The 22,201-nt window shown below is 39.4% G+C and overlaps 2 protein-coding genes across 15 annotated transcripts in view; one reads left to right on the top strand and one right to left on the bottom strand.

Moving 5' to 3' along the window:
* The window catches only part of BLNK (B cell linker), a 94,568-nt gene extending 90,081 nt beyond the window's left edge, over positions 1-4,487 (top strand). For 6 of the 7 annotated variants that reach the window (XM_083741071.1, XM_083741069.1, XM_083741070.1 and 3 more), the window contains 3 exons: positions 94-177; positions 1,290-1,445; positions 2,879-4,487. In XM_083741071.1, the coding sequence (XP_083597197.1) occupies positions 94-177; positions 1,290-1,445; positions 2,879-2,998 (360 nt within the window). In that variant the 3' untranslated portion in view covers positions 2,999-4,487. The remainder of the gene's footprint in view (positions 1-93; positions 178-1,289; positions 1,446-2,878) is intronic. The other variant, XR_014564892.1, reaches the window with a different exon arrangement.
* A 1,471-nt stretch (positions 4,488-5,958) lies between these two features.
* On the bottom strand, positions 5,959-20,706 carry ZNF518A (zinc finger protein 518A). Of its 8 annotated transcripts, XR_014564891.1 has the most exons (6): positions 19,039-20,706; positions 15,786-15,902; positions 13,123-13,162; positions 12,873-12,990; positions 6,557-12,454; positions 5,959-6,526 (listed from the first exon to the last, which is right to left on the bottom strand). XR_014564891.1 is itself a non-coding variant. In XM_083740992.1 (5 exons), the coding sequence occupies exon 5, from the start codon at positions 12,347-12,349 to the stop codon at positions 7,865-7,867; it is 4,485 nt and encodes a 1,494-aa protein (XP_083597118.1). In that variant the 5' UTR covers positions 12,350-12,454; positions 12,873-12,990; positions 13,123-13,162; positions 15,786-15,902; positions 19,039-20,706; the 3' UTR covers positions 5,959-7,864. The 8 variants fall into 8 exon arrangements, 7 of the variants coding, with proteins under 7 accessions (XP_083597118.1, XP_083597121.1, XP_083597119.1 ...); XM_083740992.1 differs by having other exon boundaries at positions 5,959-12,454; XM_083740995.1 differs by lacking the exon at positions 19,039-20,706 and adding an exon at positions 18,954-18,973 and having other exon boundaries at positions 5,959-12,454.
* Between the last annotated feature and the right edge of the window lie 1,495 nt (positions 20,707-22,201).

The following is a 22,201-nucleotide window of genomic DNA, read 5'->3' as shown; positions in this document are numbered from 1 at the left end:
TGCATTCCGATCTTAACATTGGTTTGTTAAGGCAATATAGCAAATAAGTGCTTTTTTTGAGTGTGCAGATGGAAATGCTTCTCCTTTTCACAGGATGCCAGCGTTCATGGTAAAGCATGGTTTATGGCTTCAAGTGATCGAAAAACAGCTGAAGATGCATTATACAAATCAAACACGGTAAAAAATAATTTTCCAAACACTCATAGCTTGTCATAACTCCTTAGAAGTATAGAAGGGGAACAGAATTTGAAATTTACAAAATAAACATCAAGAGGCATATTGACGGGAACAAATGATACTAGTTACAGGCTTTTCATACAATATAATTTGGGAACAATGATCCCAGAGCCCTCTTTCACAATGCATAATTCAGCCAGCTTGTGCAAAGATTAAACCATTCCAAGTCTCTTAAGAAGGCTGAGGTGTTCGCTGCAGGCTGACAGAGTAATGGGATAGAATTGCCACCTTACTGATCTTGTAATGTAAGTTTACCATAAAGGCAAAAATGCACATTAGACCATGTAAGGGATGAAAGGAAGGAACCACCAAAATAGGGATCTAATCATTCTTATTTGCGTCTGTTTAAATTGATGGACCCATTCTGTTCTACAGGAAAGAGTCTTGTAGAACCTTTAAGCATGAACACATGTATTATGGCACATGTATTATGGCATGTGCTGTCCTGAACTTTGCTTCATCAGTGAAGTATTATCCGAAGTTGCAATTCCATAGGTACATGGTTAGATGCTATGAAAATTTATCCTGATGTAGAACCTGTCATGAAAAACTGATTTTCCCATCTGGGAAAGGAACCAACTTCCTAACCATAGAATCCTGCATTCTAGAAGAGAATGCAATATTCTTAACAAATTCTGCACCCCCCTTCTTTCTCTCTCTCTCTCTCTCACACACACACACACAAACACACAAAATTATCTTGTCACATTCTGTAGAAAAAGGCCAAAGGCCATTTCCTCACTAGCACATGCAACACTAGCATAAGCTATATATAATAATTCAGATACAATAATGCAGTTTGCCTCGGAGACTTTTAATCAGCATTGATGTTAATTGTGAAGGTAAACAATAGACTTTTTCCAAGGGAACTGGGTAGACACCAAGAGGGATGAGAAAACTGGAATACCCCCATGCTGGTATTTGGGAGAGCTGCACATTAGCTAGCATTTTTCAGTCTGTTAAGATCTTAGGGGAAAAAGGGTTACGGGGGGAAATGAATTTCTGTGTTATGAACCCTCATTAGTATTTGCTTTTTCATATATGACTTCTAGGATGGATCTTTCCTAGTAAGGAAGAGTTCAGGACAAGACTCAAAGCAACCATATACACTTGTTGTGTTTTATAACAAGAGAGTATATAACATCCCAATCCGATTTATTGAATCAACAAGACAGTATGCTCTGGGCAGAGAAAAAAGTGGCGAAGAGGTAGGTGATTGCATTTCTGTTTTATTTGGATGGAAATTTTAGTTACATTGCTTCTGGGCATGATAATGTATAAAGAGAAAATCTTTTTAAAAGTGATTTAACTATTACTTTTCTTACACATTAAACTAAACAGAAAAGGAGGTGATTCAAATCCAAACGAGACCTAATTAAAATGTGAGTGCAGTTCTTTTTAACAATCAAGCCCTTCATTAAAGAACTCCCACTGGGAGCTCTTAACCGTAGCTTTCCCCTTAAAGACAATAAAATGAAAAGCACACCAAAATACTATCATTTATCCAAACTGTAGGGATGTTGTGCAGGTGGGGGCTTGTGGGGATGATAACAACTTAATTGAATGGGAGACAGATACACTCAATTCCCACTTGTAGGCCACATCCCTTCAAGCTATGAAGAAAATAGCCAAACAGTTAGATCCAAAGATGTCTTACCTTATTCTCTCGGAACAGTTGCTTTACACTTTGCTTTGTGCTAGAATATGAAACTAAGCCCACAGAGGGGGAAACAGCACTATTTGAACTCTTCTGCTACCCTTTACAGAAGTGGGGCAGCACTCAACACTACATTAATTTTGCTTTTGAGTGGGATTCAAGCAATCATTAATTAGCAACTTCATAAAATTGACTGTACAAAGGACATTACTGGATTTAACAACAACCGCCGTAATGTGTCATGTACCGTCGATCCAATTTTACTCTTATGTTTCAGAAGATTTTAATTAAACTCCGCTGATTCTGAAAGTTCTGACCAGTACATATTACTTGTCAGGCAACTACCGTATTTTTCTCTCCATAACACTCACTTTTTTCCTCCTAGAAAGTAAGGGGAAATGTCTGTGCGTGTTATGGAGCGAATGCCTATGGATGGCGAGGGGATCTGCTGCAGTCGTGAGCAGAGGATCCATGGTTCCCCTTCCTTCCCTCCTCCGTGGCTCGCTTTGAAACAGCAAAGCGGGAGAAGAACCGCTGAGTGGGGAGGAGAGAGGGACAGAGAGCCTGCTTGCTTTAAAGGGGCCAACCGGACAGGAGCCGCTTACACTCGTGTAAGCAGCTCCTCTCCTCTCCCGCTTTGCTCCTTTAAAGCAAGCAGGCTCTCTGTCCCTCTCTCCTCCCCACTCAGCTTGCTAAATAGCAGCAAAGATTTTCAGCAAGCCGGGGAGGAGAAGCAGAGCCTGCTTGCTTTAAAGGAGCTAATATATGAGATACTCATGACATGCAAAGCGAGATATGTCAAGCCTTTATTTTTTATAAATGTGATGTTTATGGTGTACAGCTGATGAAAACCCCTGTATTATAATCAAAGTTGTTGTTTTTTTACCCAAATCTTGATGATTCAATTTTTGGCTAAATCAGCAAGATTTGTGTTTTCATCCACGTTGAGTAAGCCATCTTGAACTCTTTGTTTTCCCAATCCAGCACTTCAACAGTGTGGCTGAAATAATAGAGAATCATCAACGGACTTCTCTCGTTCTCATTGACAGTCAAAACAACACAAAAGACTCAACCAAACTGAAATCTATTGCTAGAGTATCATAACTGCACCGAAGATCCACGGGGGGAAATCTTCCAGCCATTATCTTCTGAGAATTTAATATTGAGCATCTTAATAAGCATGAAAAGCTTTCTCCAAAAGCTTTACACCAAGCACCATAGCCTGAGAAGACCACACAATGTGTAAGAAGAGAAAGAGAGATTTTATTTGATATAGTTACCCAGTCTTTGAATAACCTACTGGTTGGCTAAATGATGAAGGGGCAATTTTACAGTCACACCAGCCTCTAAGTTGTTATGTACTTGAATGTACTTAGGTACTTTAAAGATGTTCCAAGTTCAGGTAAAGTATTCCTTGACATGTGATATATTCAGAAGAAGTGTACCATATACATCTTAACTGTTCTTAAAGCAACTTCTTGGGGAAATTCACATTTGTTAAACCAGGATGTCTACGACAAAATGAGCCATCATGGAACAAGCTAAAAACTGGACCTTTTTCCCCTGGGACAGGTCTAAAAAATCAGTTCTATTTAATGTAATGCAGCAGATTTGTATTGGCTTCAACTGTGCTAGTTGAGAGTATTGTTACATGTTTATTAAATGTACATATAAATAAGAATATAAAAAGCCTATGATATAGTTCTATGCAATTGTGACTGAGTGTACTTGTTGTAATCTTTCACGTTTAAAGTACAACTTACCTACCTCTCAAATTATATTAAAATGGAACATAATCGCACACCTCTGCTTTTTTAGAAATGGGTAACAGGCAGATTCCTTGTACTAATGATTTTACTGATTGTAGGCATGCAGGATCAGCTATCAAGGTTAGACTTAACTTTGGAATTTTAGACTGTGCACAATTTAGGACAGGTGTGTATAAAATGAAAGTCTAATCATTAACTGATTCTTGCGGGGAGGGGGGGTGTATTTTCCTCCACCACAGAATTTAAGACAAGATAGAAGGCACAACTTTGTAGTGAAAAACATTATGGCTTGGATCCAGCAAGGTAGCCATTGTGCTTATGGAGCTTTTCCTATAATTAGCAAAGAGAGCTCTGTGCTTTTCTTGCCTTCTGTCAGTGAAACTAGAGTTGAGATTTTGCTCATTTTCCAAAGGACAACCCCCTTATTTCTAATCAATGGCCTTATTCCCCACCTTCCTTTTCCTCCCAGATATATTTTGCATCACTTGCATTTTACTACACCCCAATTGTTATCTAAATAATTTTCCACTTGATTCTATGAGTTATGCTAACACTCTAGAATTTTTTGGACACAGAACACGTAGCTTGCCTTCCTGTTACTTCAAAACTGAGTCTTTTTCTTAAAACTCCAATTTCTATAATACAGTGTTTCTAAATGAGAATTGACAGCAAAGACCTGGGGTCACGTTTTTTGTCAAAGCTCTGATAACTACTCTCCTTCAAAAGGGAAATGTATTTCTGCTCAAAACTACACGCTTGTATGATTGTATAGCCAAATGATTTTCAGCTCTCATCTCAAGGTGAATAAAGGTAATTGAACAATGCCTCCAGCACTATCCTAATTAAACCCAAGCCCAATTTCAAAAGTCCTTTTCTTCCAAATCACAGTAAGTCGTGCTGGACCTACACAGGATATTATGGTTAAGAAGTGAACTTTTTTCTTTCCAAATCAACCAATTCACTGTTAAGCACTCTTCGGGCATTCTACGCAGAAGTAAATTTCAAAAAGGAGATGGGTTGATGAGCAAGCTATCTCTGCCCACTTCTGCTGCTTCTTTTAGAAATTTTCTATGGATGCAAAAAGCTGCTCTGCAAACAGTTGCCTTCATGGAAGGCAAATGAAATGGAGACAGGTTTCCCCACTGCCTACCCTCACATTTTTCCTTATACTCTCATTTCACATTTTTCCTTATACTCTCATTTGGAACACCTGAAGAGGCCTATTGTTTTACAGCAAACGAAGCATGTTTTTGGAACCAGTTTTCTAGTTAACCATGACTAGGCCTGTCACATACCATGTGATTTGCAAAAATGAAAGTGGGGGAGGAAATGTTTTTTTCTTACCAGTCAGTATTGCTACATTAAGGAATACTTCATTTGGGTTTCAAATTCAGTTAATGTAGAGTCAGCTGATGAACAACAAACTTCAGTAGCTTAGGGAAGAAATAGTAGCCAGCAACTGGACTGATGCTCCAGAGCTGGGGCATTTTTACACAGCAATCTTACACATTCACTCAGAAACAAGTCCCATTGACAAGAAACTCAGCTTCTAAATGCAGCAGCAATTTAAGGCCGTTTTCCTGTCTTGAGTACATAATACTAGAAGTGAATGCCATTTAACACAGATATCAAAATTGTATAAAATCTACCGTTTCCTCAAAACCTTTAGCAAATATGTATATAAATAATATGATGCTCTCCAACCTTGTTAACTGTGACAAAGGATTAAAATTTAATAGCAATGTTACAAAAAAAATTAGTGGCAAAAAAAATTACAGTCACCTTACAAACACCCACTCATGCAGCATTAAAAGTAGCTGTGCTGTAGCAGAGAACAAAAGCCACATTACAAATATACTGCCTGGCTGCTCTACAGCTCAAGCCATGTGGCTGAACCTTTGTGGATGGCATATAAATATTTAAAAGTCTAGCAACAGCCTTACAAGATCTCCTTTCTGGCTTGCATGTTTGTTCAAACTCTTACATTCAAGGTGAGGCTTGTGTCATTATGAAATATTTTCCTTTATAAATACCCAAAATAATTATGAATATAAAAGTTGGAATGTCCACACATGGAAATAGATGAACCATTCTACCTCCTTTAGTAAACTTATATTGTAGCTACCTTTTTAAAAAGTGTGCATCCTGTAATGTATCTGAGGATGTCACCTCAAGTAACTAAGACCTTTTTTAAAACTATAAATTTATATCTGCAAGGTAATTACTGAATGTTACCATAAAGACCAGTGCTTTACTCATTGTTTAAAATTATTCAACACAATTAAAGAACAATAGATCTCTATAACAAATTTATTAACACCAAGCATGTGCAGGGGAATTTTTAAGAGGTAATTCTGAGTTGCATTTCTTGTTTAAAAGCACATCATTTTCCTGAGATACTTTACTTTGTAGGAACTGTTTAAACACTGGAAAAAGTTAAAAATACAAATGTGAACCTGTTACTGCTCATTACACTTGATTTTTCTCCCTGCCCCATTCCCTTCAGATATGTCTAAATTTTCTACAGAGGACCAATATATAACTTAGGTACTGAAACACTGCCAATACTCAAATTACTCCCTGGCCTTACAACACAAAAATTAAGTATTTGTTATTTCTATCAATACGTATTATTCACAAAATGCCTGTTCAGACTTGACTTGCTAGGGACAAAGTTGTCTCAACACTAGTAGGTGTTGGGACAGGTGTATTTCTCTTTATCCCTTTCACTTTGACAGGGGATAGGAGAAAAAGTACTGTTTGATCCAGGCTATCATATACTTATTTAAATGCTTAAGATGCCCAACAGCTTTTTCCAAAATCAAAGATGCAATGTTCTGTGTTACAACATGGATTATTGCAACTTCCATTTTATGACAAAGGGGGAGGGCACAATCAGCAATACCTTCTGCCAAACTGAGATTTCTCTCCTTTCTGTCCCATAAGTAATATCTGAACAGGCCAGACAATTTAAAGATGTAATCTCTAGCCTACAAGGAGAAATAGAGACTGACTGCAGGCTATAAGAGGACAGTAGTTTGTATAGTGGATTGTGAATCAACACAACTAAAAGCCTGAGAATCTTGAGTAAAAACCTGATACCATTTCTAGAACATAGCAGCCAGTGCTATACTGTCAAAAAGACAAAAATCTATTCAACAATTAAGAGACCACAATCAAAATGCAAAGAGTTTTTTGTCCGAATCAGAAGATAACCAAATATAAGAGGGTTTTCTTCCCTATTGTGGAGTGACAAATACTCCAGAATTTTATGAAGTATCAATGTATGGGGTAAGAAAATCTAGATTGGAGTACTCTTTAAAAACTAAGTTATACTCTCTAGCCACACAAAAAGTCTTACAGAAAAATAGCCATAATCCAATTTCTAGCAAAACCAAAGCCACCACTGCCCTTTATATACATCTGGTGGCAAAATTATTCAGTATAACACAAATCATACTGATTTAATAGGGATGTCAAACATCCACTTGGAATGTTCTTCAATGTACTGTACAAATTGTGAATACATTATATTTACAACTGATCTCATTATCAGGCTTAAACACAGTAACATGTTTATTGATTTATATGAAAAATACTTCACTAAGAAAGTAGACAAACTGCACAGAAATAGTACAAGTGTCATGTGCATAGCAATATAGCTTAAAGCATTCACATATGGCTTTGTTTAAAAGAAACTGTTAGAAAACCTGGCCCTATGAGGGCCTGTGGTTATACAGTTGACACAAAGTAAACTGCTTCACATCTTTTAGGCACTTGCTAACAACAGTGTTCATCCCTGGAAAAGAAAAGGGGGGTTGTCTTGAAAGAGCAAGGAAAAATACGGCAATAGCTGTGTGTAGCTGAAAAACATTTTTTTAGTAGTGCATGCACAGAGCTGAAAAAATACAATTCCTGTGCAAGATTTTATAGCAAATAACTGAAGTATAAAAATATGTACACACCTTGATTTTTAAATATATACATAACAAAAGCCCTGAAATTCATTCTCTAAATATATCACATGATAGTAGTAACAAAATGCAATTTGAACTGCAATTGAAGCTATTTAAATTAAATTCATACAGGATAATTTTAGGTGTTAACACATTTCTCTTTTAAAAACATCATTTTGATGCTGTCATCCAAAATAATCTGCAAGCAGATGAGCTCTTTTGTCTTTTTCAGTCATCACAATAAATTACCCTAATGAATTCCAGTCTCGAGTGGCTTCCATTAGATGACGCTGTCCATGTCCTACCCAATTGTCCTGATTGTCAAATATCCTCCCACAAAACCAGCACCTAAATTTAGTTTTCAGCGTATTATCAGAGGTAGTTTTCACAATCTGATAATTGTTTTTGCTTGTCTTCTTCAGTGTTAATTTTAAAACAAACCTTTCTTTTACAGGACTTACAGGTTTGAGCATTTTGCGTTTTCTTCGAGAGAGATCATTAGTAATTATGTACAAACTGTTATAATCTGCTGGCTCCAAAAGAGCATCAATAGTTCTCTTTGACAAGGAGACCTTTAGCACATGTCCTTTAAATTTAGCAATAGTCTTCATAACATTTACAACTTCTGGAACATCTGCATCAGGATGGTTTAGCACTACAACTGGCTGATTTCTTCGGGGGCATTTGATTAATTGTTTGGAATTAAATGGAAGTAGCTTTAGAATCCTCACAGTGTTTTTTGACAATCTTGGTCTACAAGGGGCGCGAATTAAGGATTCAAATTCATTCACATCCATTTGATTTTTCGCTTTACATTTTCGATGCAACATTTTCTTTCTAGGAGGTTCTTGAAGGCCATCTTTAACTTTCCGTTTCAAATTCCTGTTCTTCTGTGAAACCGTAGCATCAGAAACTTTAGCACCAGTTTGCTTTGAATGACGTTTAGCTTTTGAAAATTTGTTTGTTGGTGGCCCGGTTGACATCTGGGTTCCAAAAGCGTTCCCTTTGTTAGCACTAACTGTTTGTGCTGAATCAGATGGAATCTTTTGTGACCGTGTCTTTAAATTCCTAAGGGAATGTACAGATTCTACAGAAGTAATAGGATCCTTTGATTTATCACTTGCCAAGCAGGCATTTGCTGGCATCAATGTACCTGGAAGCAGTAAGGCATTGCTAGAAGAAAAAGTTGCCTTTTTCTGATCTAGTGCAGGACTATTAAGGGAATGCATATTATTGAACTGTAAAGATGACTTAATGTTGCTAATTGGCTGACAATTGTCAGCAGCAGGAAAGGTCTTAATTTTCAAAAAAAGCTTTTGTTGCATTGCTCCAGTTTTCTTTGGTTCACAATTTTGACTATTAGCAGTACCTTGAAGAACATTATGCTTCTGTACTAGGGACTTGTTTGGCGACATACATTTAAGAAAAACTGCTTGTCTACCATCAGGCAAAAGTGCATAAACAGGTTGTTCTTGTCCAACCTCTGGTGGTTTTATTGACTCCAAGGTAGCAACATTACTGCCTTGATGTCCAGCCTGTATTTTCACGGAAGAAATTCTGCTCTCTGAATTTGTCATGTTAAGTTGCTCCTTGTATGACATGCCAGTGGATGAAGCAACCGCTGTCCCACTAACACCAGAATAATTTCTTATACTGCCAGAGCTGTCTATTTTAAATTTCATACCTGATGTAGCTATTTCCTCTTTACCACACTCTTTAGATGCAATTTTCTCTAAAACCTGAGAACTATTTTCAGTGGCATTTGCAATTGTTCCAATTGAGCCACTACCAAAAGTCAAGATCATTCCAGGTCCTTTGTTTAAAAGTAAAGGTGTAGCTCTTGTTGCCTGAAGATCTGATGAACTGTTTTTTGGAGACGGCTTCCCTGAAATAACATGTAATCCTTGTTGATGGGCAAGGCGCAAAGGTACAAAAAACCTTGGGAGAGATGACTGAAGTAGCACGGATTTCTTCTGTTCTGGAAGCATTGGACGGATAGCATTAGGGACATTCAAATTGTAGTGCATCTTGTGTTTTTCCAACTGCTGTGCTAAAATTGAATCTGTTTGAGTTTTAAGCAATGCACCAATGCCTGTTGTCCTTGAAGTAGAATGCATTTCGTCTGTTCTATGAGCCATCACTGGGAGTCGTCCTTCATTCCTAAAATAAACACCTTCATTCGTTGCACTGCCATTCGCATTCAACTCTCTCTTGAATTTAACAGGAGAATTGGTTAAACTGCATGCAGCAGTTGAATCTCTGAAGTGTGCAAATGTTTTACAATCCATTTTATTATTTGGAAATGAGTTGTCATAACCAGTTTTTATATAGTTGAGTGGCTGAGTTGCAGGTTGCCCTCTTAGAACATCTTGTAATGACTGATTTACTTCAGGTGACAAATAGTTGGATGCCTGAGTACTCTGGAGTGAGAAAACAGATGTTATTTTAGGCATAAGTGATGTATTTACACAATTAGAGGCATTTTCTTGTTTTGATTTTTCAGCTACATGTTCCAACACTTGATTTACCTTTGTATTCAAATGCTGCTGGTCATCATGATTTTCTATAGGATGCTGTCTGTCAGTAGCATAATTGGATTGGTTAGCTGAAAATACTGGAACATTATTTGTATTTACAAAGCCATGAAGAGACAGCAATGAAGATCTTCTTTCTAGATTTAACACTGTTTGTTGTTGCAGATAAGTGGTTTCATTTACAGGCCTACTCTGGAGAGAAAAGGCGCTGTTGGACATATGGTGTTTGGAGCTATCCAAAGTATCTATTTTGGAATAATTATGGAAAGGAAGTGGTACTTGATTAGAAAAATCAGTTGATGGGCAGTAGATATTATTGTATTTACTGTTGTTTACTTCACCATTCCGTACTTTTAATTCTGTAGGAAATGTTTTTTTCATAGGATCATAATGTAGCATGTGTGCACCAGCAGAGGATAAAACCTGAGAATGGTCCTGAGGTACACAATTCCTCCACGAAGAATCTCTGTTTCCAGCCTTAGCCACAAAATCACAAGGAAGTGAAGAATCTGGTTTTGCTGGCAGACGAGTTGTACAGTTTCCTACCATTACAGTATGAGGTTCTACTGTTCGAGATGTATTCAAACTAAAATAATCTGGACTTTCTTGTTTTATTTTTCCTGAATATTGATTAGAAAATGACAATGGAGATGATGCCAATGAGTGAACAGAATTATTTCTAGACATTTGCTGATTAATTTCATGAGGTCCAGCAGCGGAAGGTAAATTGAAGTTGTCAGCTGTCTGCTGCAGACATTCAGTTGAACCATCTTTTACCCCATCAACCTTATTTTCTGTTGGCAAATTCTGTTTATCTGTAGGTAGCAGTTTTATTACTATATGCTGTTTTCCATCAACCACCTTGAAGCCCATAAATTTAGCACTGTAATTTGCAGGAACAGATATTTTGTTGTTTTTAACCATCAAAACTGTAGGACCATGAACAGCTTTTTTCAGCACACCAGAAGCCAAGCCATCTTCTGCTCTACTGTATGGTATTGCTGGAGAGGATTTTGCCCCACTGTAGATATGCCTTTCATTTAGAAGATTGTTGTCTTCGCTGAGGTGTAATTCTTTTGTAGGCTGGCCTAGCTCTTCAGATTTAGGCTGAATTTCCTTCACGTTTTTGAGAACTTGTCTGTCCTCTTCTCCAGTTCTACAACTGCCAGTAGTCATTCTTTTACGTCTCCACAGGGCCTTCCTTGATGCACCTGTTTTGTACCTTTTCAAGATAAGTTTTAGTCCTGTTGAAGTTTTCTTCATCTTCTCATTGTTATCTGTATCCGTTTTATCTTTTGCATAGAGGTGGTCTCTGTGTAATGTAATAATATGTTTTAAAAGATAGTTTTTCCGAGATGCCATGTAGTTACAATATTGACAACTGAAAGGAAATGTGCCGTTGTGTGAAGCAACATGTTTCTGAGATTCTTCTTTTGAAAAACTTGCATGGTGACATTTATCGCATTTATATTGTATTTCATTGTGCCGATGAATATGCTGAACAAATGTGCCAACATCATGGGTGGAAAATCTACATCTTTCACACTGAAAATGGCCATTTACACAGTGCCTAGATGTGAAATGTTTTGTTAGGTCCAACAAAGTATATCTATTATCATCATTACAGATTTCACATTTTACTAAAGTGCTACGATGTGTTCGACGGTGTTGATTAAATGATTGGAAGTCATTAGCTGAAAAATTACACATTTCACAGGGATAAGATGGCAACTCTCCATGATGTAACAGCTGGAAATGCTTCTGCAGATCATTTGGACTGTACTTAACATTGTTTCTGCATTTGGTACAGCTAAAATTCAGTATCTTTGCAGATGTTTTCAATCCCTCCTCATAATTCAGTCTTGGTTTACTATGTGGAATATCAGTCTCAGAAAAGTTGCTTCCATTCACATCCATGTGCATGGAAAAGGCTCTTGCAGGCTTTTCTTTACATTGAAATACTTTCATGTATCTGTCAATTTCATGTGTACATAGCACTTCATTTGGAATATTTACCCTAGGCAGCTCTATTTTCACATTTCTCAGTCCATAGGTGAGAATATCTGAAATTGCAGGTTGAGTTATATACCCCTTAACAGAAGTATCCAATGTAGGAACACTTGTTCTATCTAACTCATTGTTATGTAACAAACTTGTATTTTGGATCCAAAAGGATGGTTCTTGTTCAGATGGCATTTTTCCTAAAGTACTCTGTAGTTTACTATTTTTGTACTCTTCGTTATTTAAGAGACTCTTGTGCAGAAGTACTCAGAGTTCCAGGATTTCCTCAGCTTAGTAAATCTGGAATTAAAAGTACAAAGTTAATTTTAAAGGTTAAAAGGGGGAAAGATACCCATAGTTTCACATACTAAAAGCAGCATAATGACTGACACCTGTGTGCTAACATAGCCATTAAAACTAAAAAGTCACAAAGCTTTTGATCGAAGTTGATTTTTGTCACCACAGACATGTCACATTTTCCCCCATTAAACCCATAATCCCCTCGATGTGGATTAAGAATTGAAACCTTCACAGTGACACTCAAAACCTTTCAGCTATTGGGGTCTCCTTTTACATACTCAGATTACTTTGCTCCTCCCACATACGAGTTATTCTCATTGGTTAATTCCTACTTGAGTTAATGCAGTGCCAGAAGCAATGTGCCATTGTTTCAGCCACAGCTTTTCTCCCAAATCAGTAGAAGACAGTCAAACCCTACCTAGTTATGTTCTTGGCCTTCCACCTCCAAGGTGATCAGTAAGTCAATCTTCACCCAGTTTCCTATGATCGCCCCATATTCTACACATTTGGACATGATGGACTGCTTAACACAGAGGCTGCCAACCGTTTTATAAAAAACAAAATACACAAACAGGAGACTCAATTACCAACAAGCACAGACTGTACCATGACAACATGAAATGAAAATAACCTTAAATGTCAACTAGGACTTCAAGCAGGCAACTTACCAGAAATCTCAATTAAGTAGATTTTAAAAGATGCTTCACTCTGCAATACAGCAAACAAAAAACCCCTTACTACATGTTCTGAAAGATAAACTCTCACAGGAATAATATGTATACATCAGGAACAAAAGACAGAAATTTGAAAATATGTGCCTCAGTGGTATCAGACCTAAACATTTCTAACACAGGTCTTTCCCCTAAGTAGATGTTTTGCTGTGGAAAATCCTCTTGTCAGGGGCGGGGGGTATCATTAAACAGAAGTGCTGTGCAGGCATTACGCCTGAACGAGGAACTGGGGAGAAAGTAGGAAAGACGGTCATGCAAGTCGCCCCTGTTAGCAACATTCTTGCATGCACCAGACTTCTTCCCACATTGAGCCAGAAGGTCTGAGGGGGTTTTCTAAGTACTTTTGGTTGAACACACTTAGAAACCCCTTTTAAATGTTACTACTCAACACATGAAGGTTGGGGTAGATCCTGCACATACAGAGACATTAGGCGTACAGCAGTGTGTGGTCCTATTCCCCTTTCAGGGTTTGAAAATTCTAACACCTAAACAGAGCTAGAGAGGTCTTTGTTTTCCTATATGCCATTATGTTATCTATAATGTTGTTCACCGAATTAAAGCAATGAAGTCCAAGGGTTCCAACACTGGTTGATGTTCTCCTTTTCTAGCTCAAAGCATAGTAGCAATGTTTGAAGTTCTCAAATGGAAGCAGCATTAGGTAATTTTGTAATTGGTTCAAATGCCATGTCCTTGCCATTGTGCAACACCTAATGGATACCCCTATATCCAGTCCATCACCAGATCATGTAATCTATTACAATGTCAGAAAATACAGCCCTTCCTCTCTGCTTCCTCAGCAAAACTCTGGCCCCTGCCCTGGTAATTTCTTTCTTTAGCTACTGCCATCTCAGGTCTTCCACTGTCCCATCTTCATCCACTCATCGCCATCTAACATTATGCTGACAATGTCACCTCCCTTGGCAAACTGACCACGTGATGCCCCTTCTTAAATCCCTATACTGGCTTCCTATCCCCTTCCAGATCCTGGCCGACTCAGCTCCCAAGTATCTTAAAAAATTGTATCCATCCATACTGACCTTCTCAGGCTTTTAAGATCTACAGAGGGGGTTCTCTTAGTACAGTGGTACCTCGGGTTACAGACACTTCAGGTTACATACTCTGCTAACCCAGAAATAGTACCTCAGGTTAAGAACTTTGCTTCAGGATGAGAACAGAAATTGTGCGGTGGCAGTGGGAAGCCCCATTAGCTAAAGTGGTATTCAGGTTAAGAACAGTTTCAGGTTAAGAACAGACCTCCAGAACGAATTAAGTTCTTAACCTGAGGTACCACTGTAATTCCACCAACCACAGAAGTAAGGGAATAGAACCCAAGAGAAGACTTTCTCTGTGACAGCCTCTAAACTATGGAACTCCCTACAGAGCTGCATTTAGCATCTTCACTATACAGTGGTACCTCTGGTTATGTACTTAATTCGTTCCGGAGGTCCGTTCTTAACCTGAAACTGTTCTTAACCTGAAGCACCACTTTAGCTAATGGGGCCTCATGCTGCCACCGCGCCGCCGGAGCACGATTTCTGTTCTCATCCTGAAGCAAACCCAAGGTAATATTTCTGGGTTAGCAGAATCTGTAACCTGAAGCGTATGTAACCTGAAGTGCATGTAACCCGTGGTACCACTGTACAGTTTTTGCTGTATGCTGTAGACAAACCTCTTCTACCCTAGCCTTCAACTGTTTCATGGGACCCACCACTTTTGCTATTTTGTTCTGCTCAATTTTGGTTTTACTTGTTTTATAATTGTAACAGTTTTACCTTTTTAAATAATTGCACATTATACTGTTGTAACTAACCCTGGGAACTTATGGTGAAGGGTGGGTGAGAAATCTGACAAATAAATAAATACATTTCTTGTGCTCATCTTCAAATCCTTCCACGTTCCACGGCCTTCCTCCCCATTATCTCTCTGCTCTTATATCTTAACACATCTCTTCATTTGGCTTTTATCTCTTCAGCTCCATTACCCACTGTTGTCTAAAAGTCTCATTCTTCACCCTTTCTCCCTTGCTGCCTCAAATACCTCCCAGAATGTGTCCAACCATCTCCCTTACCTCATTCAAAATTTCTCCTAAAAACTCACCTTTGGAACAATCTTCTAGTGATAATACCCTATAGTAACTAAGCCAAAGAAACTTAATTGCATCTTATTCCCCTGTTTTTCACTGCTTTCATTGTCAATGTTGTTTTCCTTTGTTAGGTTTCAGATTGTAAGAACATGTAAAGTGCCATGTACACAGATGGTGCTATATAAATAATAATAACCAACATAGGCAACCAAGCATGTTGTGATTTACAAGTCTGAACACATACATAAACATAACGGGTGATATCCAACTATTCTATGAAATGCCCTGAGACCTCTGGGTATAGGGTTGTATATAAATTCCAGGTATAGGGCGGTATAAAAATAAATAAGTAAGAGCACACTCACTGCAATCAATGGATTTTAAGTTGATTTTGGTACAACTCTGAGTATAACTAACATTAGATATTACTCATCAGCATTTGAGAATATAGGGTATTTTAAACAAAACTCCCCCACAGTGAATTTTAACTTTAACCACAGATAAGTAATAAACTTACTGTTTAAAAAGATTAAAAATCCATTCTTCAGTAGTCTGTTCAATACTTTTCTTTTCCAAGAGATGAAAGGCATAAAGCAGAGGGTCAAAAGACACTGCATTCAATGTACAAAAAATCCTGAAATAAAGAACATGTTTTTAAAAACACAAACATAGGAACAACTTAGAAGTCACTACCACCTGAGATCTAACTGTGCCTGATCCTAATGTACCTACAGCAAAAAATTAGGTAATTTTACTCTAAATGTGGTCATTCATAACATGGCCAGAAAGCAGGGGGGAGATTTATGTCAATATCTAGAAGTTTTGCAAGTTTTTGTAGTTCTGCACATAGCTGGCACTAAGTATTTACTAATACTCCCTTTAAAAAATGATATTGTTGACTACAAATCTGTAGCATTTTTTGACTCCTGACTTTTAGCAGGATAATCAAAATCAAATAAATGCCCACTATGACAGAAATTCTAAACAAATACTGTAAACTAGGGAAATGCCAAGTTTACTTTATTCTCCCAAATCTCACCAACCTTACACATCTGTACAAATCTTCTACACTTTGGAATAGAAACCTGGCTATGCTAGCTAACTTTAAAGCACATGTAACGAGCTTCCTTAATACCTAATATTTACACTGCTTATTTGTAAATTAACCTGCAAATATTTATCTGCAGAAACTGGAAATCTAACTATTTCCCAAAATATTCCAAAAATAGTTAAAAGATGTCAGGAATGAATTTGTTCATGTTACAAAACAAAGACTGCACTCCTACTTTTGAGTAAACACAAAGTGGATTGCACTAAACACATGCACCTTATTGATTTTGCAAGCTTTAAAATAGTGCAAACACCACTAGTTTACTAAGGGTGCAATCCTGTGGTAGCCCGGAAGGAGTCCCAGACACCATAAAGTATCTCTAGAAGTGGACCACTGTCAGATGGTTCCCTGGATGGCAACAGTGCTTTCTGCTGCCATGGCTACCCTACCAGTGGTGGGCCCAAAACTATAAGGATATTAGCATACATTGAGGGCAGCCAATGATCTGCAGGATCCTACACTTCTTCATTCACCCATCATGACTCCAAATGGAGCCAGAAACTACAGTAGCCTAAGAGCTGGCATACCTAATTCTCTGCAATGGAAAGCAACCATAACAGAAAAAAATGGTCACCCCCTTTCTCACCTTCTGCCAAAGCCAGCAAGGCTTTGAAAATGGAAGTCGCTCTGCCACAGATCTTTCCCACCCAGTAGGACTGCTCTGCTCACTTCCCGCTTCCCCAGATTAGATTACTTACAAGTAAAAAAAAAACTGTTTAAATTTAGGATTTTCTAGACAGCAGCAACTTGAAAACCAGAGTACACAATCAGAAGCATGAAATCTTTCACAGAGAAAGAGGTCTGTTCTATGCAGAGGTATGTGTCATGGGGACCAGAGAAGGAACTTAATAGGCTAAATCACTCTGCCCAAAGATTAAAAGCAGTTATACCTAAACAAAAGCAAAAAAACCCAAACCTCAAATTTAGAACAATTTTAGTATCTCCTTACACAGGCTGAAGCCTAGAATATAGTTACCAAAACATGCATTATTTTAATGGCAAAAAACAAACCCAATAAATCAATCTTACAAACTATCATTCTTGGTTCAGCATTGTAACCTACATTCAATGTAGTCACCTTTTTAAAGAGATGTCTCAAGTCTACTGATCAATTCCCTATACAAAATATCCCATATTTTGCAAGAGTTGAAGGAATAGCAAAGACAAATTATCTCCATAGATTGTATAAAATGTGTCTACTTGTAACACTGCAACTTCTGGTAGTATCTTTATTATTTCAGAACCAAGCCTTTGTTGTTTTCACGTCTCAAGTATATGTGAGCAAGACTGGACTGGCAGATTTAGAATTTTCTCAACTTAAGTTGTAATACAGGTCCATCTTACAAATTATCCACATAGGTACATCCCACTATATTATTATACAGCAATATATCACTCACTATAATTTAGTGAGACGGCCAGTGAGAACAAAAATGATTAGCACATTTCCATGGTTATATAAGAATCTTTGCACTATCTTAAGGAATTTTCATGAACATTTGGCTTTGTTGGTTTTCCTTTCCAAATAACTTCTTTCAAGCTGCAGCAACGCATGCTACTTAACTTCAGTCCTATGGTAACACAATCATAAATATCAGCAACCAAAATCAGCTCAGTACTTTGTTGTGAGCAAGAGAGGATTGTCTTGGCAAGTCTTTTTTGGTGCAAGGCTACACCCAAGCAAAACAAGATGGCAGTCAACAACAAAGCAATCTCCCTCCCACTCTCTCCCTCATTCTGCAGGAAGTGCTTCCTAGCCATTTCCAAGTTAATCCTTTCAACACAATCCAGATAGGGCAACACTCAGCATCTGCACTTGGAAAGGGTGAAGGGCCTTTGCCCCAAGTCAAGCCCATGATAACCCTTGTTGAGTTTTGAAACCATGGAGTCTGGCCTGCCAACTTGCTGTCTTTAGGTCTCAAGACCTTTAAGGTGCTGGAGGAGTCCATAAACTGGAGGGAAAACAAAAGACCACCCAACTCATCCGTCTGCCTGGACACACAAAAAAAGCCATTTCGGGTTGAGTTGGGCTTCCTGGGCGCCTCTAGAACTTTTGGGCGCCATAGGGAGAAGCGCTGCCAAGCCCCTCAGGTGTCTCTCAGGGGCACCAACCCCGCTATTTTGGTCCCCATGGAGCTGTGTTTCGGGAGACAGGGGTGGGGGGTCAAACTGCTCGCGCCCCCCGTCCTAGAAAGGGGGTCCCTGTCTGAAGCCGCGAGGAGGAGACGGGGCGCTGCCGAACAGCAACTCTCATCCTGGCAAGGCGGAGGGATACACGCGCGCTGTGTTGGTCGAGCCTTCGCCCACAGGGGCGCGAGCGGGCGCGCGGCCAACGGCTCGTCGCCCCTCAATAGTTCCCCCCACACCCCTTGAATGAGGTGCACTTCTCTCTCTCTCTCTCTCTCTCTCTCTCTCTCCCTCCCCAAAACCAAGCCGCGACCGCGGGACTATTTGATGCCTCGGCCCAACAAGAGGGCGGGTTCCTGCCCAACTACCGGGATTCGCCCGTCCCGCTGAAGAAGCTGCCCCCTCCCGCCGCCCGTATGGGGTGGGGGGATCCCGCCTCCCCGTTACCTAGCTGGGCGTCCAGGGCCCCGCGACTCCCCCGCGACCTTCCTCCCCCCCTACGCTGGGCACGAGCGCTGGGCGCCTAGATTACCTCGGCCGTCTCCATAGTCCGACGAGTCACAATTGGCGGCCATTATAGTTTTCCATCCGGGGACTCCGGCAGTTTGACGAGCTCAGCAATGGAAGGCGGGGTGACTGTGGCGGAGGGATATTGCGCCGCACAGGAGAGGGGGCGGAAGGACGGAGGCCCAGGGAAGTTTGGGGGGCGCGAGGAGACGACGGGGGGGGCTGCCGACGACCCCCTCTTTGCCGCTGAGGCGCCACGACCCGCGCGCCTTTTTTTTTTTCCCTCGTCGCTTTCACATACCATGAAAGCTGCCTCTGCGGCGACGGCGGCAACCGCCGGCCGGGGAGTTTTTCTGTCAAAGTAATGAAGGCAGCAGCGGCAACACGGCCGAGTCCCTCCTCTTCCTCCTCCCAGCCTGTTATTTGTGTGTGTGTGTGAGAGAGAGAGAGAAAGGAAGGCTGTGGGGGTGGATTACTAACACCATTACACACTACCAGATCCAACAAAGAGGCACCCATATTCCCCCTCACGGGTGGCCAACGAAACGGCCTGGTGCCACACAAGCAGATACATACACAAAAGCAAAGCCCATCCCGGGAAGCAAAACAGGGCGCCATCATGTCCTCTCTCTCAGCCAAGGGATGACGACGACATCACCCACTTATTCCCCCTTTGCTCATTCATCAGCCGCACGCGGCCATTGTCTGGAAGCCGCCTCCTGATATTAACAATGTATTTGCCCTCCTTCCAGTGCTCATCTTTCAGTTGCAGATAGCAGTCCTTTTGTGCTCAAAAGAAGAAGGAAAAACGCGGCCTGTTTCCCCTTCTCTTGCATGAAGACAATGGCGTTCTTTGCACGCTCGCGAATTGCAAAGGGAAGGGGAAATGGCCTCCTCGAAGCAGCTTATATGAACCCAGCTTAGCTGCAAAACAAAGCAGACGGGGAAGAGAACTGCTGAGTGGCACAACAGAAGCATGAATAGGTAGCATGAATCGCATTTGTTTAAAACCTAGGTGAACGTTATCAGGAGGACCTAAAAATGGGGGTGAAGCCAGTGCTGAAGCTCGCTTTGTGACAGACAACACAGGGATGCACCTTTGGTTGGTATATGGAAGGTAATTCTTTCTTTAAAAGGCCAAAGGATTGATTCCAAATTCGACATTTTTGCAGCCTTGCTGAAGGAAATCCAGCACAGCGTTATTCAACATATGAACAGGCATATTTGGATTTTAAGACCAGAGTCAAATGCAAAGAAGGAAGCTAGCAGGAAAAATATTTGGAGCATAAAGGGGTGGCTTAAATGACAACATGCGGTATAAAGAAAATAGATTGGCTTCCTGTGTTCTATTGAAGATCTTAGACGCAGAACTAAAAGAAATGTAACTTTCAAAAAATGTCATCCTTACATTCCCAGGAAGGGAGTTCAGTAAACAGATCTTCAAACTCTGTTATTCAGAGTTGAATTTCTCCATCAGACTCAAATCTGCCATTCTCTCCCCCCCCACACACACACACATCCCGTTCTGTATTTGAACTTCCAAAAGCAAATACTGTTTCAACAGTCAGAGAAAAAGTGCAACTTTTCAATGGACTATAAAACGTTTAGACATTTGCTAAAGATTCATTACTTTATGAAAAATATGACTATTTATTTTCAATGAACAAACTTTCAAAGCAAATGCTTATCCAAGTACGTACTTACATATTAAATCTATTTTTATTTGGCTTATTTGTTTGAAAATATGATATCCTACCTTTCTGTTTAGATTACTAAACATTCAATATGGCTAACAAATATATAAAATGTTGATAACATATACAATGTATATAAATACATCTAGGAAGCAAGATGCACTTTTCATAAATCATGAAATAAAGCATTTGTGACTGTGGAGAGATCATGTTTTACTGGGTTTGTTTTACATACTGTATAGGAATTCACTATGTGTCCATAGTTTAGTGAAGAGCTAAGTTTAAAATACAAAGTATCCATTGCTGACTAGCAGCTGGTTGTTACATGAGACTGGTCTGGAAAGAAGCAAGGTTCTTTTTTATACTGAGTAATAAATTGCACTTCTGATTGGCTGTAAGATGGAAAATTATTGGGCACTCATTCAACAGAATAGGTGATCTTACAGGAAGGGGATGAGAATTCTATGGCACTCAAATTTGTTTAAGTGAAGAATACGCTGGCTGGAACATAAATAGGCTGGAGGGGAAGCAAGGTCGTCAAGAGGCGATTGCAGTGGGTTTTTTCCCCCAGGGGGTGCCAATACCACTCCTAGCAAGGATACAAGGGACCCTGGGTATGCCTCTGGCTACCAAATATCTTTAGGGCTGGTTCAATCAGCTGCCCCCCCTTATGGTAGTAGAACTTCATCAATGCCCCTATGGTTTTCTATGCCTTTACTTTTACTACCTACATATAACGCTTCCAACAGAAGGTTTCATTAAAGAGTACACCCAGGTATCTAAATGAGCAAGTTGATTCTATAGCCTGCTAATCCAAGCACAATCTATACCTAGGAATGTGTCTGTCAAAAATCATAATCTTGGTCTTAGAGTAATTTATAGATAGATTTTCCTGTCTACAGTATGTGCTGAGGCCCACTCAGGAAAAGGAGAACAGCATTAAACCACCTGCATACACCAAGATTGAGATCTTTGTGTTCCTAACTACTGGAGAGGGGGAGTTTGCATTGGGTAAATATAAAAGTTAAAAAGAATGGGAGCCAGAATGCAACTTTGCTTCACTCCTCATGACATTTTAAAAGCATCAGTCACATCACCATTTAAACCTACTTTGACCCTCATTTCTGTGGTGCTGTATAGTTCTTGGATCAAAGGCAGAAGTCTGCAGTCAATGTTGGCAGTTTGAAATTTATCCTGCAGAGTTGAATGCAGAAGAAAGATAAGTTAAGGTTACATAAAGATTATTCATAATGCTCTTACTATATTTTCTTATAATATGGTTCAGAATAAAACATTGATCAACAGTACTGCGTCTTCTTCTGAAAGGATTGTTTACTCTTCCCTATGTAGCAATTGCCTTTGCTATACACCACAAACTGATTTTTCCACCCTCCTAATTTCAAAAGTTCTTTGCCATGCAAATATGTGGGAGACTACTCAGGAAACACAACTCCAATACACTACTGAGCAACATAACTAATTTGGCACTTATTT

Source organism: Podarcis gaigeae (assembly GCF_964106915.1).
Source record: "Podarcis gaigeae genome assembly, chromosome: 5".
Classification (NCBI taxonomy): Eukaryota; Metazoa; Chordata; class Lepidosauria; order Squamata; family Lacertidae; genus Podarcis; species Podarcis gaigeae.
Note: the sequence above shows the minus strand (reverse complement) of the source record. Positions and strands in the feature narration are given on the sequence as shown.

Excerpts from the sequence above, each read along its gene's own strand:
- ZNF518A (XM_083740992.1), bottom strand. The coding sequence starts at position 12,349 with ATGCCATCTGAACAAGAACCATCCTTTTGGATCCAAAATACAAGTTTG.